Source organism: Lissotriton helveticus, chromosome 3_2, assembly GCF_964261635.1.
Source record: "Lissotriton helveticus chromosome 3_2, aLisHel1.1, whole genome shotgun sequence".
In the NCBI taxonomy this organism is placed as follows: Eukaryota; Metazoa; Chordata; class Amphibia; order Caudata; family Salamandridae; genus Lissotriton; species Lissotriton helveticus.
Genome location: NC_136062.1, coordinates 115,289,500 through 115,312,186, shown reverse-complemented (window position 1 = coordinate 115,312,186; position 22,687 = coordinate 115,289,500). Strand labels below are relative to the sequence as shown.

The following is a 22,687-nucleotide window of genomic DNA, read 5'->3' as shown; positions in this document are numbered from 1 at the left end:
TTGCTTCCGTACCAAAGAACAATTCTGTGACTCACATGCCCTGTCATATGGATGTATTCATGTATACCCGGCTTCGACAGAGTGTGAAAGCCGCCACCCCCGACAGACAACCCTCAGCACACCGTATCTCTCCTATACGGCCATGCATGCACCCCACCTTCACCCTCATACGCAAGAGCCAGGCAGGAATGGGAGATAGATTTGCAGGTTACACTGACTGACGACCAGTGGGAACTTAGCTGTGCGCAGACGGAGGCAGTGACTGGCAATAATAGGCTACGACTTATTCCCTTTAAATTCCTACACCGCCTATACCACACCCCAGCTAGGCTTTACAGGTTCCACCTTCGGGACAACGATGCGTGCATGCGATGCGGCCAATGCGGCGCAGGGTTCTTCCACTTAGCATGGAGCTGCATCCAGGTGAGGGAATACTGGACACACACATTTCAGGGACTATCAACAATGCTGGGCACCCAAATTGACACATGCCCCCTCACGGCTCTTTTGGGCCTGACTCAGGAAACTCAGACAAAAAATTTCTAGCACTGGGGCTACTGTTAGCAAAGCGCCAGGTGGCATGCCGATGGGGGAGAAACATACATCTGCTTGGTAATTTCCCTACAAGGTTTAAAACCCAGAGTTTTGTTAGGAGACCTATCCCGAGCACACTGGAAGCAGTAACTAAAAAAGAGTTGGCTAAAAGGTCGAAAAGGTGGTAAAAAATTGTATTGAAGTAGCTCTCCGTGTACGCAGTGTTGCCATGGAAAAAGCAACTGTCAGCGCCCCGGAGTGGCGTCTATATGGCACTATTAATGTTACTTCGGATGCAGACGATGTTGATTTGGACCACTGATGCCACAGTGCTCAGAGGTACTGCTCAAGATTTTCCAGATCCAGTCTGACACCTTGGGAATATTCTTAGGTGAGGAATATGCGGTTAGATAGAATATCTACCAGAACACTCATTATCAAACGTAAGTAATTTGTTCTTCCAACCACTGTTGAACTCCAGAGAGAGCGCAATGGTGTCAACCTGCCTCCCGGTCTCACTCCTGATCTCCATTGGTTCCGATTCAGAGTCTAGTCCTGACACACCTTAAGTTCCGAGTCAGCAATGTTGCAGCAAGTGGAAATCTTCAGTGAGGCTCTGGTCTACCTTCTCTGCCAGCCCCATTTGCCTCGATGCAGATGTTATCAACAACAGCTTTATTGCTATCTGACTCTGAAATGAATCCACCACGAACTTGACTCAGCTCCTTGGCAATCCTATTTACTCTTATGCCTTGCCCATAACACATGGTAGCGTCCAAACATTACAACTTATATGAATACCTTCAAGATGCCAGTGGGCTTGATGTTTCACCTAAAACTGGCCTAATGTTTCCCCCAAGTCCTGCTATGGAGGAAAAGCTCCTCTTTCGCTTTTGTCCCTCTTTTGCTATCATAATGTGAAAGGCAGCCCTGAAATATTAGACCTAAAATTGCCAACCATGGAGTAAAAACTAAAGTTTTAATCGAAGTTTTGAAACCTGGTCAGGCTCACAGTGAGCCACTCCTTATTTTCAATGAGACACTTAGTAACACCCTTTTGGGGAACTGTCTGGGGATTTAGGTATCCACCAGCTGGGTCAATCTGAATGCTTTTCCTACTACTCCTTCTGACAGTGAATCCAAGCGTTTGAGAATTTTGACAGAAAAAAGTTGTCCTCTGTGAGAAGTTGGCCTGGTATATGATGTTCACTATTCTAGTGAACACCTTGTACCAGTTCAAACAACCCTTATGGTGATGGTTGTAAGTCAACCTTATAGACCAGCTATCCTAGTGGTAGCGCTGACAGAACAGTCTTAGAGTCTTAGGCTAAAAGACTCTTGAGGGCGTGTAAAGCCAGCTGTTTTACCATATGTAACCCCTTGAATATCAAATGAAAGGACACCACACAGGATATATATAAAATATATGTGTATTTATGTACTAACACACTCCTCTGAACTCTTTATGAGATCAGAGGCCAAAGCACATAACAAGTTACTTAGTCAGAATATGTTAAGTTGCACAAATTACAGTTAGGCTCTAGGGGCGAAGCAAACCATATATTAAGAAAGTGGTATAAGTACCACGTCACGAGAAAAGGAAAGGCCTAGGGCCTAGGGAATCGCTGGGGCTACACTATCTGAACCTTAGGTTAGAAGTAGGAGGCCCACAGGCGCGCGTGCAGTGTCTTTACACACACGCGAGAGTCAATGTTAAGTCAATAGGAACTTAGACTTTAGAAAAAGAAGGATTTAGGACACTTCCGGTTTAGCTAGGAGGAAACAACTAAAAAACTAGACACTTGGATAGTCAATACCCTTGGGAGCACCGAAGTACTCGCGTTACCTCACCCACAGGAAGCGGGTGCATAGGTGTGAAGATGTGTCGGGTTTCGCGGTTGAAGCCTATGGAGACCTGGAGGAAAGATGCTGCAGGCGACCAGGAGGAAGATGTCCGGGTGGATCCAAGGGTGGATCGAGGATGAAGAAGACCTGAAAGCAGAGGGGAGGGAGTCTGGGTCACTAGCCAGTGACTGGTTGGAACCAGGAAGGAACCAGACTACGTTGAGGAGCAATCAGGTGCTGTCGTGAAGCTGGACTCTTCAGCCACACGGACCAGGAGGTGTCGGACGACCAGATGCTGGAGAGGAGCTGTCCCACGAAGGTTCTCGCAGATGGAGGGGTCGACTGCCGGATTGGAGTCAACAAGCCTTGGCAAAGGCAACCCACGCAGGATTCAAAGAAGGCTTGTGATGCAGACCAGCAAGGTCTGAGGTGCCTCACCTTTGCAGGGAGGCAAGGGCCAGTCTGGAGCAACCAGACCAGCGAGTTGGTTCAAAAGGATTGTCGTCACAGAGGCTACTAGCCTGCGGGCCAGCAACCGGACAACGCGCCGAGCAGAACACAAGCAGAAGGGCCCCACGCAGAACTCGTGGAGTGTGGAGGGCTGATCTTCAGTGCAGGTGGAGCTCGGATTCGGGGCTTCTCAATCCCCAGTGCACAGCTTCGAGGATACCTCAGAAGCTGCACAGTTAGCAAGTCGTAGACTTTTCAAGATGTCCGGTCCCACGTGTCTCGTCACCTCCACGGATCTCAGCTATGCTGCAGACGTGAAGAGAGGGTCAGAAAGGTCTGGAAGTTTGGGTCTTGTCAGGCTCTGTACTCCGGTCCCGGCGGGAGCGTCGACAAAGCAAGCCGTTGATTTGCTGGATGGTGCCTGGTTGCCCAGGGTGGTCACTCCTTGGCCACAAGGGAGATTCTTCAGTCTTCAGCTTCAGCAGAATGTCGAAGGTCCAGAGTTTCGTTTCAAGTTTCAGTTCAGAATCAAATCTAAAGTCATAGGACTCAGCTCCTACCTTTATACAACTACAAGGGGCTGGATTACTTTCTAGGTCCCTCCTATGGGTGGGACCAGGAAGGGGGGTGGTTACACCCCCTTTCCTTTGTCCAGTTTCACGCCAGAGCTGGTTCTGGAGTGCCCCAGCAACCGGTTTGAACTGGGGTATGCAAGGAGCACCTAGTGTGCCCCAGGCAGTTTCTCAATCTATTCAGCCCTCCCTGTCCCAATACACAAAGTCCTGTCTGGGGTGGCGCTCGCACCTCTCCAGGCAGGAAACCTATTGTCCAAACCTCCGTGACTGGAAGGACTCCCAGCAGCAGGAGGTCAGACTTGTGTCTGTGGCAGCAGCGTCCATTTTGTGACGCTGGGGCTCTGGTTAACTTTAACCGGGATAGTCAGCAACAACATGTCTTCTCCCTCTAGAAGGGTGGAATGCTACCCCCGTCGCCAGAATTGGCAAGGGGATAGTATTCCAAAGTGTACGACACCTTACACGACATGGATAGATAAAGCCAAACCAGAGTTAGCATTTAACCGCGAGGCTCATAATGCACTTAAGAGTATATGGTATGGCAATATCATAGAACAGCTATAAGGATATGGTTCCGAAAGCTGCAGACAGGCTCAGCTCATGCTAGGGCACCATCTCACACATAACCAAGCACTCTGCCTCCAGGATTGTTAAGGCCTGCCATAGGAGTGAATTATAGGTTACTATGTGTCTATATATAAGGTAGGTATAGGGATACTATACCTAAGCAAGGGGAGATTACACGACCTTGCCCCAGCTGAGTGATCAGCCAGTTGTGTCAATTTAGGTGTCCAGCCAGGGTTGGCATAATATATGCTGCAGCCCCTGGTAGGCCTTGGGTGCACCTATGCCCTGGGTACCTATGGTACACTTATACAGGGACTCACAAGGGTGACCCAATATCCAATTTGGTATGTACCTACAGTACATGGAGTCCATTTTACAGAGAGAGCAGATAGCCTGGGGTCCTGAATAGCAGGATCACAGGCCAACTAAGTCGAAAATCAGCTAAGCACTAGGCAAAAAGTTGGGGGTAACCATAGTCAGGTATCCACCTTCCTACTTCCTCCCTGAGCCTTACTCTCCGATCGGCCAATGCCAGCATTGGAGACTGGATGGGGGCATTGGATCTGCAGGACACCCTGCAGGCCCACAGGCGATACCTGCAGTTCGCAGTGGGCCAGGAGCATTTCCAGTTTGCAGTGCTTCCTTTTTGCCTTACCGGTGACCCTTGGGTGATCACGAATGTGATAGGCGGTGGCTGTAACACACCTTGAGATTTGTGGTTCCAGGTCTTTTGCTTACCTTAACAACTTGCTGTCGAACGGCACCTTGCCCGTGGCAGTCGTAAACCACCCAAGACAATGGTGAACCAACTAACATCGTAAGGGCTCACTATCAACGTGCCAAAGTTACACCTTGGCACAGCACCAAGGCAACCTATTAGATTCCACCCAGGTTTCAAAGGAGACTGTGCAAAAGATCTGTAATGGTGGCTACTCGACTGTGATTGGGCCAGTGGCAGAGCCCTCTTCTTCACCCATCCAGAGTGGATGGTGCTCATGGATGAGGCACTGTTGGTTTGGGGAGGCCATCTGGGAGAGGTGGAAATCGGAGTTCTCAGGCAGAAATAGTCTCATGGTCCGGAATCTGTGGTTAGATAGAGTATACACCAGAAAAAGCGATACCAAAGGTAACTAATTTGGTATGATTTTGAGGAAAAACTCTGGATGATACTGCTGTCACAATTGACAGAAAGAACGAAATTCATGTTCTCGTTGAATGAATGAATGAATATTAGCTTTATAAAGTGCAAACTTTGCCCGAAGGCGTCAAGGCGCTGCAGAAAGAGCCATCAGATGGAAATGCACGTAGAGCTCATACTGGTGGACTGGTAAAGAGCCAGGTCTTCAGGACCCTACGGAAGAGAGAGTGAGAAACTTGTCCAGAAATTGAAGAAGGGAGGGAATTCCAGAGCCTAGCAGCGGCAATGGAGAAGTCCCTGCTTCCCCATCTGACTCTCTTAAACCTGGGAACTACCAACAGATTTTTACTGGCAGATCTTACCTGCTTGGTAGGGACATATCGCCGAAAGAGCCCTAATGTCTTATGAACCTAGACGGTAAAAAGCCTTATGAGTAAGACAAAGAGCCTTAAACAGAATTCTCCGGTTTGGAGGGGGCCAGTGCAGCTCACTGACAGAAGCTGAGACTGAATGGGATTTAGGAAGGTCCATCAACAGCCTGGCCGCAGCATTCTGCACCAGCTGCAGACGATGAATAAGCCCTTCATTAATACCCAAATAGAGGGCATTACAATAGTCCTGTCTAGATAACACAAGGGCAATGACTGCCTGCTTTCAAGAGGCGAAAGAAAGAAATTGAGACATTTTCCTGAGAATCCTGATGATCCCAAAGCAGATGGACATAGTTCTGTTAACCTGGGGGCCCAGGGAGAGAGAATTGTCCACTATAACACCAATATTTTTTCCTTTGGACACTGGGCAAGGGCAGGGGCCAAGCGTGTCAGGCCACCAAGCATTGGACCAAATATGCTGTTGGTTTCCAAAGATCAAAACCTCTGTTTTGTCCCAGTTAAGTCTCAAATAGTTCTCCACCATCCAAGAGGAAACTGCCTGCATGTAGTTTTTAAAATTGGTGGCAGAGGCCTGTATTCTGAAAACAAAACCTGCCGCACACTTATATAAAAGTTCAAGCCAAAAGGATGTCTCAATGGACATAAAGTTCAAATTTCATGGGCGAAGGAGTGGACCACCAGAGTTTCGGTTCCTCTTTTATTGTTCATAGAAAGCCAGCCGACACGTGTTTCGTCGCAAGAATACACACTGTTTCCGTGACTCCTCAGGGGTGTGGGTAGTGGATATGTAACCACAGGTCGCGGTGCCGGTGATAATTCCGACCCGGCTCCGCTCGAGACCGGGTATCAAAGTCAGTCAGAATGTGGTTTCACAAATATCGACAGTAGTTTTCTCCAGCGGGTATGTGGAGATTCTTTAGTGAAGAATAATGCTACATATTATGGTCATCGGGGTAAGAAATTCCAGAGTATCTCTGGGTCCGCGTATTGGAAGCACGGTAAGTGTAGAGACTTGTGTAGCAATAAGTCCCCGTAGTGCGGGGGGTAATTCAGCGGCGAGACGCTCAAGTTCGCGTTTCGGTTCCGGGTGCGGTCACCGCATAATATGTAGCATTATCCACTACCCACAGCCCTGAGGAGTCGCGGAAACAGTGTGTTTTCTTGCGACGAAACACGTGTCGGCTGGCTTTCTATAAACAATAAAAGAGGAACCGAAACTCTGGTGGTCCACTCCTTCGCCCATGAAATTTGAACTTTATGTGCATTGAGACATCCTTTTGGCTTGAACTTTTTTATAAGTGTGCGGCAGGTTTTGTTTTCATTGTATTTAATGTGTCCTCAAAACACATTTTGAGGGGTTACAGGGATTTGCCCCTTACCTGCATGCACCTTCTGCCTTACAGTATCTTCCTGTGCGTTAACCTGAGCAGGCGCCCAGCATTTCCCTCACACCTGAAACCCTGTTCTTTGTCGTCATATGAGGCCTGTATTCTGTTGGTGATGGGCACCATAATTTGGGTATCGTCCGCATAGGACAGCCCCTTCAATCCGAAGGCTCTGGCGACCCTGGCCTGAGGGACAACATACATTTTAAAGAGAGTTAGACTCAATAAGGAGCCCTGAGGGACTCAACAAAACAAATGGTTAGGGGCCGAGTAAAATTGATCCATTTTTACTATATGTGCTCGATCAATAAGAAATGAAGTGAGCAGCCTAAGGGCACCGCCCCACCCTCATTTCCATGAGCCGATCCACCTATCTCGTCTACAAAAAGAAGGGTCCCCGCAAGGAGACCGTGTTGTGTGCTACACACACTGATACAATTTAGAATCGAGTTAGCCTCAAAAAAGGCAACATCAATCAGAAGTACTTGTGAAAGGTATTGTCCTTTATTTTACAATACCACATTTCACTTATGAAAGAGCAAACATATTTACATTAAGTAATTAGCCCCAGTTGGGTAAGAAAGGGAGGGAGGGATGTGCTCAGGGCAGTGTAAAGTCACAGAAAGGTAAACACAATCAAAAAAGAAGTGAATAATAACAGTCTTAACTCAAATTTGAAACAACTCAAATGCAAAGCCTGAACAGTTAGGGCTTCAATTGGAAACTGTTAAGCTAGGGACCTTCCGCGGCCACATACATAGTTCAGAATAATCAGGGGCATGTGCCGGAGGTACAAAATGAGGGAAAGGCCGTTGACGTTTCGACCCCTAGCCGTAGGTTACGTTAGATCCTTTAACGGGGTCTTCATCAGGACAAGTGCAGGAAGGGAAAGGCGGGGGTAGAGTGGGGCAGTTCGATCTGAAAATTAAAACCAAAGGTCAGACTAATTTAATTGTGCGACCTATTAAATGTCGTTTTATTTAACAATATTACAATGCAAAAACTGCCATTACCATGGAGTCCGGACCCAAAGGGGCCTCCAGACATGGGAAATGAGTAAAACCAAGCCGAAGGTCATGGTTAGACTCCCAGATATTCATTATTCACAACAGAGGAAAAGAAACCAGTATTGGATTATAAGGATTATTCTGTCAAACAATATTGCACCTCAAAGATGAACTTACATCGGATTTGGACACGCAGTCAGGAAAGTGATGATGGTATAGATTACCAGTTGTCGTTATCCAAACCGGACAGAGTGTCAAGTAAGTGCACAAAATCTGGGTTAAAAGGAATTATGAGACTAATTTAGTAACATACCATTATACCTACGAGACCTGCACTATAATGTCATCTCGTCACTTACATTAGACACACTTGGGAAAGCACTGAAGGTCTTGACAACAGGCAAAATCAGTTCTGATCAGGCTTAACGGCGTCACTTTGACTGTGAAAATAAATTATATTATAAATCTATGTTATATTAAAAGCCCTGCTGGTAAACGGTTACTTAACCCCACCAGTTCAATGTGAGGCACGTTGTTATTTAGAAAATTTGTAACTTACATTAGATTCGGCATAGGTGTGCACCGAAGGTTAAGGCACACGAGCAGTCTTTTTCGGAAGACGCAACTATAAAGATAATGAAAGACCTTGTCGGTGACAGGCTGAATACAAGGATTACCCACTTAATCATAAGCAAGACAGAATGTCACATACCTCTGAAACTGTCTCCGTACGCTTATATAGATCCCAACGTCTTTTTGCTCGGTCTAAGGATCAGACGGGGCGTGGATTAACCATCGACCGACGTAATGCTTAAAAGCCACTACGCTGCTTTATGAAAAGATTTAACCGACCTCGCGGTGATTTAATCCTGCGGGAAAAGAATTGCCCGTCAGGAAAACAAAGCTAAGGTCTTCTGTAACAAAATTCGGCAAAGGCCGCAAATATTTATAAAAGACACTGCTAATTACCGGCTTATGGAGAGGCCGCTGCAGTCCAACGCACGTCTGCACAAACTCCGTCAAGCTGCTTCGCGGAGTTTGGAGGCGGGGTCAATACTACACTCACTAAATAGACATGGAAGAGTTACTAGACCGCTGCTGCCCGCCTAGCACTATATCAATGGACTCAACAAAAAGATAAAAAAATATATACTTCGGCCCGATCAGGAAACTTAACAAGGGCACTGATTACAAGTTTGATAATAATAAGACATGTAAAGAAACTACAAATTAGACATGTAAAAAACTACAGATCAGACATGTAAAAAAACTACGGATTAGACATGTAATAAAACAAAAAATGTGACCCATCTCGAGCAACTCTCTCACAGGAGGTTGTACTCGAGTAATTCTAAAAAAACATTATGGAAGAGCATTATTACGAATATTATGTCTAAGCAGGCCAGGTGCTGTGTGTAGTGTCTAATACCAAATATTGTGATTACCAAACTCGTGCACTTCTCCAACATGAGAGTGAAGACGAGCGACATCAGGTGTATATTGATGTGGTATTATTCGTCAAAAAAGGTTTAAGGCAATCCGTGCACTTCTCCAGCATGAGAGTGTAGACGGGTGTGATTAATATTACATACTATCTAATCAGGAAATGTCGATGAGAGTACTCAAAGGAGCTGCACAAAACCAAATAATGATACTCAAGTCCTTCAGCCCAGAGCTGCCAATTGTGCCAGGCTACTCTCCTGTTCATTGAGCCCATTTTTGATTGTGTCTAAAAGGGACATCCATTTGGATTCACGTGTATTGAGAGCTGTCCGCAAGTTACCTCCTCTTCTCCCCAGGGATACTTTTTCAATGACCAACCATTTTAGGTCAGACACCATATGTCCTGTCTTTTGCCAATGTTCTACCAGGGGGGCACCTAGCACTTTACAGCGCAGTCTGCTACAGTGAGAAGAAATGCGAGATTTTATTTTCTGTTGGGTTTGCCCTATATATACATGATTACATGGGCATTGTATCATATAGATCACACTGGTCGAGTTGCAGTTTGTATAATGCTTTAGGGTATAGACCCGTCCACCATGGGCAAATGACTTGGTCTGGATGGTGGTGTCACATGCCGTACATGTGCCGCATCTATAATGTCCAACCACTGGCGGTAAGTTCCATAAGGTGGTTAGGGTTGGTTGACTCCCTGGTTCCAGGTAGGAGTGGACCACCATGTCTCGAATATTTTTTGCCCTTTTAAAAGAGTGAAGGGGGAGATGTGGTTGTTTGATCTCATCAGCTACCAGGGGCCAATTCTTATTGATAATTTGTTTTATCTCATTGCTTCGTGTAGAGAAGGTAGTGACACAGATAATACGTTCTGATTGTGTCTGATTATTGGTTTTTGGGTTCAGCAGACTATCGCGTGGATTATACCACGCCCGTTTCCTAGCACGTTTCACCATTCGGGCTGGATATCCCCGAGAGATGAGGCGTTCATTTAGGATCTCCGATTCCTTGATATAATTTGCTCGGGTGGAGCAATTTCGCCTAATTCTGAGAAATTGCCCCACAGGCAAATTGTCCTTGAGGCCTCTGGGATGATGACTCCCATGTTGCAACAGGGAATTCCGCTCTGTGGGTTTTCTAAACAAAGTAGTCTGTAAATGGTCACCATTCACATAAATTGAGATATCCAAGAATGGTATAGTCTCATTACTTGATTCCATAGTAAATTGAATATGGGGATTCCTTAGATTGAGCCAATCATGAAATTCTTGCAGTTGTTGTTTATTGCCCTCCCAAATACAAAGTACGTCGTCAATATATCTGACCCATAGGGTCAGCCTAGTCTGAAAAGGATTATTAGGTGAAAAGATGTGCTGTTGTTCGTAATGGTCCATAAAAATGATAGCCAGATTTGGGGCAAAAGTAGCCCCCATGGCTACTCCCTTGGTCTGCACATAGAATTCATCTTGGAAGATAAAAAAGTTTTGTTTCATAGCAATACTTAGCAACTCAATTATAAAGTCAGTTGGAACTTGGACAGGGGCCGGTCTTTTCTCTAACGCTTCTCTCATCACATCCAAAGCATCCTGTTGAGGAATGCTAGTATACAGCGATACAATATCGCACGTCACCAGGAGTGCCGTATCTGGGTCAAAGGGTCTCTCATCTATCAGGTTAATGGTTTGCGTAGTATCACGGAGATAAGTCTGGGTGTTAAGAGCGATGGGCTTTAGAAAGAAATCAATATATTTGCACAACGGCTCTAACATGGACCCACAGCCTGACACGATAGGACGCCCTGGAGGACTGTCCAGATTTTTATGGACCTTTGGCAAAGTGTAAATTGTAGCTAATCTTGGGAATTTCTGATTAAGGAATTTAAATTCCTGCTCGTTTAAATAACCATCGTCCAAGCCTTTTTGTGTGGTATTCAGAATCAAAAGAGCTAAGTCTCTTGAAGAGTCTTTGTAAATGGGTCTTTGTAAATATAAGGAAGAAATCCTTAGACAATTATCAGATGGTGTCAGCTACCAGCTACTCCCTAGCGACCCTTCAAGAGACTTAGCTCTTTTGATTCTGAATACCACACAAAAAGGCTTGGACGATGGTTATTTAAACGAGCAGGAATTTAAATTCCTTAATCAGAAATTCCCAAGATTAGCTACAATTTACACTTTGCCAAAGGTCCATAAAAATCTGGACAGTCCTCCGGGGCGTCCTATCGTGTCAGGCTGTGGATCCATGTTAGAGCCGTTGTGCAAATATATTGTTTCTTTCTAAAGCCCATCGCTCTTAACACCCAGACTTATCTCCGTGATACTACGCAAACCATTAACCTGATAGATGAGAGACCCTTTGACCCAGATACGGCACTCCTGGTGACGTGCGATATTGTATCGCTGTATACTAGCATTCCTCAACAGGATGCTTTGGATGTGATGAGAGAAGCGTTAGAGAAAAGACCGGCCCCTGTCCAAGTTCCAACTGACTTTATAATTGAGTTGCTAAGTATTGCTATGAAACAAAACTTTTTTATCTTCCAAGATGAATTCTATGTGCAGACCAAGGGAGTAGCCATGGGAGCTACTTTTGCCCCAAATCTGGCTATCATTTTTATGGACCATTACGAACAACAGCACATCTTTTCACCTAATAATCCTTTTCAGACTAGACTGACCCTATGGGTCAGATATATTGACGACGTACTTTGTATTTGGGAGGGCAATAAACAACAACTGCAAGAATTTCATGATTGGCTCAATCTAAGGAATCCCCATATTCAATTTACTATGGAATCAAGTAATGAGACTATACCATTCTTGGATATCTCAATTTATGTGAATGGTGACCATTTACAGACTACTTTGTTTAGAAAACCCACGGAGCGGAATTCCCTGTTGCAATATGGGAGTCATCATCCCAGAGGCCTCAAGGACAATTTGCCTGTGGGGCAATTTCTCAGAATTAGGCGAAATTGCTCCACCCGAGCAAATTACATCAAGGAATCGGAGATCCTAAATGAACGCCTCATCTCTCGGGGATATCCAGCCCGAATGGTGAAACGTGCTAGGAAACGGGTGTGGTACAATCCACGCGATAGTCTGCCGAACCCAGAAACCAATAATCAGACACAATCAGAACGTATTATCTGTGTCACTACCTTCTCTACACGAAGCAATGAGATAAAACAAATTATCAATAAGAATTGGCCCCTGGTAGCTGATGAGATCAAACAACCACATCTCCCCCTTCACTCTTTTAAAAGGGCAAAAAATATTCGAGACATGGTGGTCCACTCCTACCTGGAACCAGGGAGTCAACCAACCCTAACCACCTTATGGAACTTACCGCCAGTGGTTGGACATTATAGATGCGGCACATGTACGGCATGTGACACCACCATCCAGACCAAGTCATTTGCCCATGGTGGACTGGTCTATACCCTAAAGCATTATACAAACTGCAACTCGATCAGTGTGATCTATATGATACAATGCCCATGTAATCATGTATATATAGGGCAAACCCAACAGAAAATAAAATCTCGCATTTCTTCTCACTGTAGTAGACTGCGCTGTAAAGTGCTAGGTGCCCCCCTGGTAGAACATTGGCAAAAGACAGGACATATGGTGTCTGACCTAAAATGGTTGGTCATTGAAAAAGTATCCCTGGGGAGAAGAGGAGGTAACTTGCGGACAGCTCTCAATACACGTGAATCCAAATGGATGTCCCTTTTAGACACAATCAAAAATGGGCTCAATGAACAGGAGAGTAGCCTGGCACAATTGGCAGCTCTGGGCTGAAGGACTTGAGTATCATTATTTGGTTTTGTGCAGCTCCTTTGAGTACTCTCATCGACATTTCCTGATTAGATAGTATGTAATATTAATCACACCCGTCTACACTCTCATGCTGGAGAAGTGCACGGATTGTCTTAAACCTTTTTTGACGAATAATACCACATCAATATACACCTGATGTCGCTCGTCTTCACTCTCATGTTGGAGAAGTGCACGAGTTTGGTAATCACAATATTTGGTATTAGACACTACACACAGCACCTGGCCTGCTTAGACATATTATTCGTAATAATGCTCTTCCATAATGTTTTTTTAGAATTACTCGAGTACAACCTCCTGTGAGAGAGTTGCTCGAGATGGGTCAAATTTTTTGTTTTATTACATGTCTAATCCGTAGTTTTTTTACATGTCTAATCTGTAGTTTTTTACATGTCTAATTTGTAGTTTCTTTACATGTCTTATTATTATCAAACTTGTAATCAGTGCCCTTGTTAAGTTTCCTGATCGGGCCGAAGTATATACTTTTTTATCTTTTTGTTGAGTCCATTGATATAGTGCAAGGCGGGCAGCAGCGGTCTAGTAACTCTTCCATGTCTATTTAGTGAGTGTAGTATTGACCCCGCCTCCAAACTCCGCGAAGCATCTTGACGGAGTTTGTGCAGACGTGCGTTGGACTGCAGCGGCCTCTCCATAAGCCGGTAATTAGCAGTGTCTTTTATAAATATTTGCGGCCTTTGCCGAATTTTGTTACAGAAGACCTTAGCTTTGTTTTCCTGACGGGCAATTCTTTTCCCGCAGGATTAAATCACCGCGAGGTCGGTTAAACCTTTTCATAAAGCAGTGTAGTGGCTTTTAAGCATTACGTCGGTCGATCGTTAATCCACGCCCCGTCTGATCCTTAGACCGAGCAAAAAGACGTTGGGATCTATATAAGCGTACGGAGACAGTTTCAGAGGTTTGTGACATTCTGCCTTGCTTATGATTAAGTGGGTAATCCTTGTATTCAGCCTGTCACCGACAAGGTCTTTCATTATCTTTATAGTTGCGTCTTCCGAAAAAGACTGCTCGTGTGCCTTAACCTTCGGTGCACACCTATGCCGAATCTAATGTAAGTTACAAATTTTCTAAATAACAACGTGCCTCACATTGAACTGGTGGGGTTAAGTAACCGTTTACCAGCAGGGCTTTTAATATATCATAGATTTATAATATAATTTATTTTCACAGTCAAAGTGACGCCGTTAAGCCTGATCAGAACTGATTTTGCCTGTTGTCAAGACCTTCAGTGCTTTCCCAAGTGTGTCTAACGTAAGTGATGAGATGACATTATATTGCAGGTCTCGTAGGTATAATGGTATGTTACTAAATTAGTCTCATAATTCCTTTTAACCCAGAGTTTGTGCACTTACTTGACACTCTGTCCGGTTTGTATAACGATAACTGGTAATCTATACCATCATCACTTTCCTGACTGCGTGTCCAAATCCGATGTAAGTTCATCTTTGAGGTGCAATATTGTTTGACAGAATAATCCTTATAATCCAATAGTGGTTTCTTTTCCTCTGTTGTGAATAATGAATATCTGTGAGTCTAACCATGACCTTCGGCTTGGTTTTACTCATTTCCCATGTCTGGAGGCCCCTTTGGGTCCGGACTCCATGGTAATGGCAGTTTTTGCATTGTAATATTGTTAAATAAAACGACATTTAATAGGTCGCACAATTAAATTAGTCTGACCTTTGGTTTTAATTTTCAGATCGAACTGCCCCACTCTACCCCCGCCTTTCCCCCGGACTCCATGGTAATGGCAGTTTTTGCATTGTAATATTGTTAAATAAAACGACATTTAATAGGTCGCTCAATTAAATTAGTCTGACCTTTGGTTTTAATTTTCAGATCGAACTGCCCCACTCTACCCCCGCCTTTCCCTTCCTGCACTTGTCCTGATGAAGACCCCTGTCAAAGGATCTAACGTAACCTACGGCTAGGGGTCGAAACGTCGACGGCCTTTCCCTCATTTTGGACCTCCGGCACATGCCCCTGATTATTCTGAACTATGTATGTGGCCGCGGAAGGTCCCTAGCTTAACAGTTTCCAATTGAAGCCCTAACTGTTCAGGCTTTGCATTTGAGTTGTTTCAAATTTGAGTTAAGACTGTTATTATTCACTTCTTTTTTGATTGTGTTTACCTTTCTGTGACTTTACACTGCCCTGAGCACATCCCTCCCTCCCTTTCTTACCCAACTGGGGCTAATTACTTAATGTAAATATGTTTGCTCTTTCATAAGTGAAATGTGGTATTGTAAAATAAAGGACAATACCTTTCACAAGTACTTCTGATTGATGTTCCCTTTTTTGAGGCTAACTCGATTCTAAATTGTATCAGTGTGTGTAGCACACAACACGGTCTCCTTGCGGGGACCCTTCTTTTTGTATACCACATAGCGCCCAGGTCCCCGCGACTGCATGGGTTCAACCCCCTCTTGTGTAACGATCCACCTATCTCAGCGGGGATATAGTGTCGAAGGCTGCCATAAGGTCAAGAAGAATCAATAGCGTGGTATGGCCAGCGTCAACCTGAATGCGGATGTTGTTGAGTGTGGAGGTTAACGCCGTCTCCGTGCTATGATCACTTCTAAAACCATGCTGCGAGCCCTAGAGCAGCTGATATTCCCCAGATGGGAACTAAGGTGAGAACTCGGATGTTTCTCCTGAATTTTTGCTCGGACAAATAATAGCTAGATGGGGCGGTAATTTTTTAGTTCCGCAGAGTCCAGAGAGAGCTTTTTTAAAAGAGGTTTGACAACCGCTGTCTTCCAAGAAGTAGTGTACTGTCCAGCTGAAATAGCTACATTAAGTCCTGAGGTAAGGTTGGGTACAATAACCAAATAGCCAAATGTGATTCCACCTTTCCGGCGGTGCGTGTCCTCTTGTGACAGCGGAGTAGTAAGTAAATTGTCTGCCTCCGCCGGAGTTACTGGATTATTAAAAGAAAGGGGGGTGTTTGCAGAGACTAATTTAGGGGTCCAGCGTTAAGAGTTTCCAAGGAGGAATATATTCCGTGATCTTAGAGCGGACAAAAACTAGACATTCTGTAACAAAGGTCCTGGGAGGTGTCAGTGTGGACAGGAGGAGGAAAGAGACTTAATTAAATTAAAAAGCTCCCTAGGAGCTCTAAGGGATTCTGTAACTTTGAAATAAAATAATACTTTTCCTCTATGATGGAGATTTTATATTCCCTTAATCTTTGTTTTAGCAAGTCTCTTCCCGCAGGGTTGAGGTCTAGACGCCAAATCCTTTCCTGATCCCGGCAGGATTGTCTTAGTTTTCTCAGCCTGTCAGAAAACCGGGGGCAGAGGGCTTTTATCTAGCCGCATAATGCTCCTTAAGGGGAGCTAGGCTGTCCATGGGTACTAGAAGCCAGTTGGAAAAATATGTGGCTTCCAAATTAGCATCAGAATGAGGGAGCCATTGATGGTTATTAAGTGTGTTAAGTAGAGCCTCCTTGCTGATACAACTGAGGTTTCTCTTCTCCATTTTCTTTGTCTTATTTAGAGCTGTATAAGATACCGGGATCTGGAGGTTGAAAGGAATGGCATAATGGTCTGACCAAGAGAGTTGTATAGGTTCTCTTACCATAAGCCATGTTACCATAATAGTCTGTGTCTTGATTGTTGATGAAAGGAGGTCACAACAAAATGTCAAATTAAAATAATTTCCTATTTTGTTTTAGGTTCAAATGGACCGCAGTTGTTTACGGTTGAACAGTGGGGTACCCCTGAAAAGTTACCCAGAGCTCACACTTGGTAAGTCTATATTCATCAGAATTCATATATCTCAACTTGATACCAGGCACTTGTATGATAAAGTTCTTCTCTTTGTTTGGCAGCTTTAATCGACTGGATTTGCCACCCTACGAGTCTTTTGAAGATTTATGGGAGAAACTTCACATCGCAATTGAAAATGCTCAAGGTTTTGATGGAGTTGATTAGAGACAATATCCAAATCTACAGACCTTAATTTCCAGTTTACAAATTAAATTCCGTATAATTTTTCTTGACAGACTATTTCCACCGTTTGGCTGTCGAAACCTGATACGTGTTCGTGTATTTATAGAAGAAAACGATATTTACACATACTTTCACATTCAGTGCGCCCAGTTCTGTCATGGTGCTCAAGTAATAGCCTAGGCTGGCAAGCCAAAAGTGAAAAATCTTACAACCGTTACCTCGGGTCTTGCCAAGTGCTCAATTTCACACAAACTGCTGAAACTCTAGATGTGTGACTTGCTTGCAAATAGACTCGCTGCTGCCTTCCTGCATCCTTCTATCTGAACGTGTCAGAGAATTCAGTATTGTAACACACCTCTTTGTGAGCTACTGAAAGCTGTTTTTTATATGCACAAACACGTTTCGGATCATATATGTTGTTTATCTGGAAAGGATATTTGCATTTCACTATGTCGGTTGGAATGCATACAATTATTCATCTTATCGTATAACCAACATATTTCCTACTTAAGTTCATTGAAGCAAACATATTTTTGATACCAGAAATGCATTAATAATTATGATTATATATAATGTCATTAATGACAGACCATGCTATGAAAACATGTTCTCAATTTGAGAAAGACAAAAATATATCGCCTTTATTTAAGGCTTTTTGCAACAAAATATATATTTATAGGTATAATCTGCCGGGATGTCCACACAAGTTAGCCAATGTATATTTTTTCTGATACGTCACTCTCATGACAAACATGAACTGCGTTATATACAAATATAATCATACAAGGCCTTGAAGGAAACTGCAAGCACAACATAAATTAAGTTTTCGCCCAGAGGATGCTGGATGGTAGAGGAAATGCGAATCAGGATCGCCAGGTTTTGCCTCTCCAGCGGGATGTATGACGTTACAACGCATACATTTACATCGTGGTATATTACATTGAGGTTTTTACAAACCAAGTCGTTACAACGACTTGCGTTGGAGGGCACTGGACTTAGGAGTAGTATAATTTACTATTCCAACTCCAGTCTACATACAGTAGGGAAGGTGGTGGATAGTAAATTATACTATTCTTTGTCCTAGAGCGCCATCCAGCGCAAGTCATTGTAACGACTTGCGATGTGAAAACGGCGATGTAATAGCATCGCGATGTAATTCCCGCGTTGTAAACGATGTTTCCCCTCCAGGGAAATGTATATGGAATATGGGGTAATGGGAGGGCTCAAGAGGGAAGACTTGGGGCTGCGGGCGGGCAGTAAAGGCTTCATTTTGTCACTCTTTGGGGCCATTTCCCTTTCACATGTGGTCAATTGGAAATTGTGGGTACAAACATAAAGTATGTTTTTTTAGGGTGAAAGAAGCAGCAAGTATACATGAGAGGCTTGTGCTCATGTTGTATTACAGTGCACAGGCCAGAGCGCAGGACTAAGGAATGAAAGTATGCTTTACAGTTCCATTGTACCTTTCCCATGTTATGCTATCTTTAAGCCACGGGATAAAACCTAGCCTGACCTATGTCTGGTCGTATGTAAATATATCATTATTTTGTTGCTAATTCTCGGGACTCAGTTTTTCGAATTGTGCTAATTTGAAATGTTCTTTCCATGAAAGGCTTTTACACGTATGATATATGTGCCACTACAAGCGCCTTGAGACCCTCCGGGTAGGTAGTGCGCTCTATAAATGTCCTTGATTGATTGATTGATTGATTGTGCCAATAAAATATCGGAAATTAATCAGTATTAACATTTTGCAACAGTTTATAGTGTTTGCCAACCTACCAGAGCTTGAATTATTTCACATCAATGCAGTAAAAACATGTTTACAGGGTTTTCCCATTTATTGGTTCCCTAGATTTCACAGGGAGTGTTTTTATGTTAATTCTTATTTCAATTAATAGAATAACCAAATCATTTGTTCAAATAACATTATTACCAAAGTTGTTACGTCTGTGCAGTTTTTTGAACTTCTGCAAACTCCTCTAGAGGATTTATTGACTATTTTGGTGTTAACTCTGGTGTTCTTCATTGCTAAAGCTTATCGTGATCCCCTTCAGTATGCCGATCTTGACAAAAATTGTGGTTTACTTGATATTAGTTTAATCTGCTTCAGGCTAGTGTTGATCTGCTGTCCAGCATCTTGAATATCCCTGCCTGAGGCCAATGAAACCATTTCGGACTCGTTTTCCAACATCGGTATACATACTGCCTCAAAACATACATGATGTACAGTTCTCTTAACACAGTATCATGCTAAAACGAACAACTCTGTACTTTGTTATTCGACAATTCATTCATTCATTGTTTGATATTAGTTTCATTAGTGTTCTCTTTTTTAGAGGCTATGAATGCCACATGTCTTCTTAGAGAGTTCTGTAAAATCTAGCTTCATCCAGATTCATATCATTGGCGCTCTTGGCTAATGCTGTGGTTCAAATGTACCTTATTGTGTAGCTGCTGAATTAGTTGAAGATATGAAAACTTCTTATGTTCGGAAAATTCCTCTTTTGACTTTAAGGAAGGTGTTCTAAAGTGTTTGTACCTGTTGTCTTCTCTTGATTTATTGACGTGCTTGTCCAATGTGGAACCCGGAACGATTCACTATCCTTTATTCTGCTTTCCATTCTGTTGGGATAAAATCAGCACTTTTCACAACCCTTTGTAGCGCATTGTTGGTTGAGACCAAAATAAACCTTTCACCTAAAACATTGTGCTATGCAGTGCCCAGACCTCAGAGATGTGCATTTCATTTCATCTGATCTAATGGAACAATGGGCATTCTGAAGGACACCTCTAACCACAGATTCCACTTCTTTAGAATACCCTCAGGCGCCAGACTGGATCCCGGAGAATTCTTCAGCAGTGCTCCTACCGTGCTGTGACAGAGTGAATCTGCAAAAAAAGACACCACCACCTTAGGCTGTAGTCCGTTCTTTTCTTTCCATGCCCTTCGATGTCAATCCGGAACTAAGCTCCACACTTTGTCAGTCTTCCGACCACTCAAAACCACTTTTCTACTGTGTTCTAGGGAACGTCTCGCTCAAAAACAACAGGATTTAAACAGTGTGGAGACTACAGGAAGTAGAACCTGTTTAAGATGCATGAGCTTTGGTCACAACTCAATGTTGTGCTATAGGTGTGGCCTTATGTTCCTAATGGAGATCTGGGAGTTGGAAGTAGAGCTCTGTGTCGCCAAACATAAGAAGGGGGTTGCAATTGAAGCGCAAGTCCTGCTCAGATTTGCTGTGCCAATCCCAATCTTGATTAAGAGTTTGGTCCCATGCGAAGTTGTGTCCTGCTCAAAGTCTTCCAGTAGACCAAAGTTGTAAACACACCATTAGTGCAAGAAATCCAAGTGGACTCAACCCCTTCCCGCGATTATGAGTCAGACAAGACAATGCCAAGGCATTATTCGAAAGATCAGAACCTCGCTAGCATTCTCTGACTCTGGGCTGGTCCTTCACCTGGATCTAGCATGCTTCAAATTTCCCAGGCAGTTGTCTACTCCGCAGCAAATCAAAAAGGCTACGCTGCTAATTTTTCAGGTGTTTGTTTCCCTCAGGCTTCCCTCAGGACACATTACTGAACTCTCACTGATGCCGGTCCAGACTTCTACCACATCACCCAGATTCATGCCAGTTCCTTCTATGCTGGTGCACTGATACTGGCATCTGCAATGCCTGCACTACCATATTCTGATCAGATTCTGATGCGTTCATTGAATACCAAATGCCCCCCCCTCAATTCACCAATAATGACGAGGGAGCAGGCAACCTGCTCCCGGCTCCCTATAATCATGAGGGGCTATAACTGGTATTGCAAAATGCAAGTCGACCAGATACATCCCCAGTGGCTGAGCTAGCCTCATCACCTGGACCACCATTGGATGAAAGTGCCTCTTTTGCAGTAGTAGTGCAAAGAGCAACAGAAGTTCTGGACTTACTGTTGCCTCAACTTGAAACTGAGGCACACGTATTAATATTGTCATTTATTGAGGTGCTCTCAGACATTTTCATGGCTATTGGTCTTAAACATGCTCAGGCCCACAGGTCAGTCGACCCTTGGCCACTCATCATAGACCAGTCCCCAGTGAGCTGACTTTTTTAACAAACCACCCTACCCCCTGCAAGCCTGGTGGTACAGGTGTTAACAAGTAAAGCTAGTCCAGATTTTTTTCCGACCATCCCCCCCAGCTGGAGCTTTGAAATGTATTGATGCCTTTGCAAAAAAAATGGTTTCTTTGGTAAGTTTGATCCACAGATCTTTGAATGCAGTGTATTTTCTTAGCAGGTAAACCCATGTCTTATGAGACATGGCCAGCGAGATCTTGCCGGTCGTCCCAGAAGACCTCCAGGCCTAATTGGCACAAATTATCTTAGTCAAGATGCGACAAGGTATGTTGCATGTTGGCTTGGACAACACCGGTTGTGTGGGCTGAGCTGTTGGCACCAGTTTGGTGCTTAAACAGCATGCCGAGGGGCAGTCACCCAGACTTTTAGAAGATGCTTGAGCTTTTCTTATGAACATGCCCATAAACAAATCACAACTGTTTGAAGAGAAAGTTTATTTGACGCACAAACAATTGAAAAACAGTTGCAGTGCTGCACAATTTTTGGGGTTGTGAACCCCAGTCAGGAAGTTTCACCAGTGGTATTAAAAATTCAAAGGTTATTCGAGAGACCAACCTTACTTGCATTAGTAGCCTTCCCAACCTATGTATATGCAGTAGATCCAACCCTTTCAGGGGAGATGACATGGTGGTGGCTGTGGCCTTTGACACCAGCAGAGGCAGGAATCTTCCAATTTCTCCTCCCTGCTACAGCAGCTTTTAAGCTGCTTTGACGTGCCCTCAAACACCCACAACCAGCCTGGAGGGGACATGATGTGACATTTCGTTCTTGGTTTTAGAACCATCACAATAGGCAAATGTGCTTTTCAAGTTGATCAAAGAGCATACACCCTACATTTTCTTTCTTCCCTGCCCTGTATCCCCTGAATACCAGAACAAATTCTGCTGGATTACTTTGCAAACTTGGTGCAAGAAGTCAATCACTTCATGGCCAGGGGTGCTATCAAGAGGGTGCAAGATTCGAAAAGAGAAGAAGGGTGCAACTTGTGCTACTTCTTTGTGTCAAAAAAGACAAAGACCTTGGGCCTAAACTGGACCGCCAACCATTGACTGCCTTTCCAAGGAAAGGCCTATATCTCCAGCTCACAAAGGGGCTGAAACATTTCAACTTGCTGTGCTCCCTTTTGGCCTTAGCCTCGCCCCTCAGATGTTCACTAAACTGATGGAATTAGTCATGGCTTATCTTCGGAGGTTGGGGAACATGTATTCCCAAGCATTAATGACTGGTTGCTTGTCATAGTCAGTCATGGACCACTTCTGGATAAAACTGAGCTCCTAATCTCCATAGGTTTGTCCCACCTGAGACCTGTGCGGAAGATTTTATTCGTAGGTGGCTGTCCTAGGTACAGTGCTATTCAAGTTTTTTCCTCCATTGTAGCAAGTCTGGAACATTTCCG

The 22,687-nt window shown here is 44.1% G+C and overlaps 1 protein-coding gene across 4 annotated transcripts in view; it reads left to right on the top strand.

Annotated features, from left to right (window-relative positions):
• Positions 1-19,108, top strand: part of NEDD4 (NEDD4 E3 ubiquitin protein ligase) — a 2,078,892-nt gene extending 2,059,784 nt beyond the window's left edge. For all 4 annotated transcript variants that reach the window (XM_078684873.1, XM_078684874.1, XM_078684872.1 and 1 more), the window contains 2 exons: positions 16,885-16,957; positions 17,041-19,108. In XM_078684873.1, coding sequence (XP_078540999.1) covers positions 16,885-16,957; positions 17,041-17,143 — 176 coding nt within the window. In that variant the 3' untranslated portion in view covers positions 17,144-19,108. The remainder of the gene's footprint in view (positions 1-16,884; positions 16,958-17,040) is intronic.
• Positions 19,109-22,687: the final 3,579 nt, after the last annotated feature.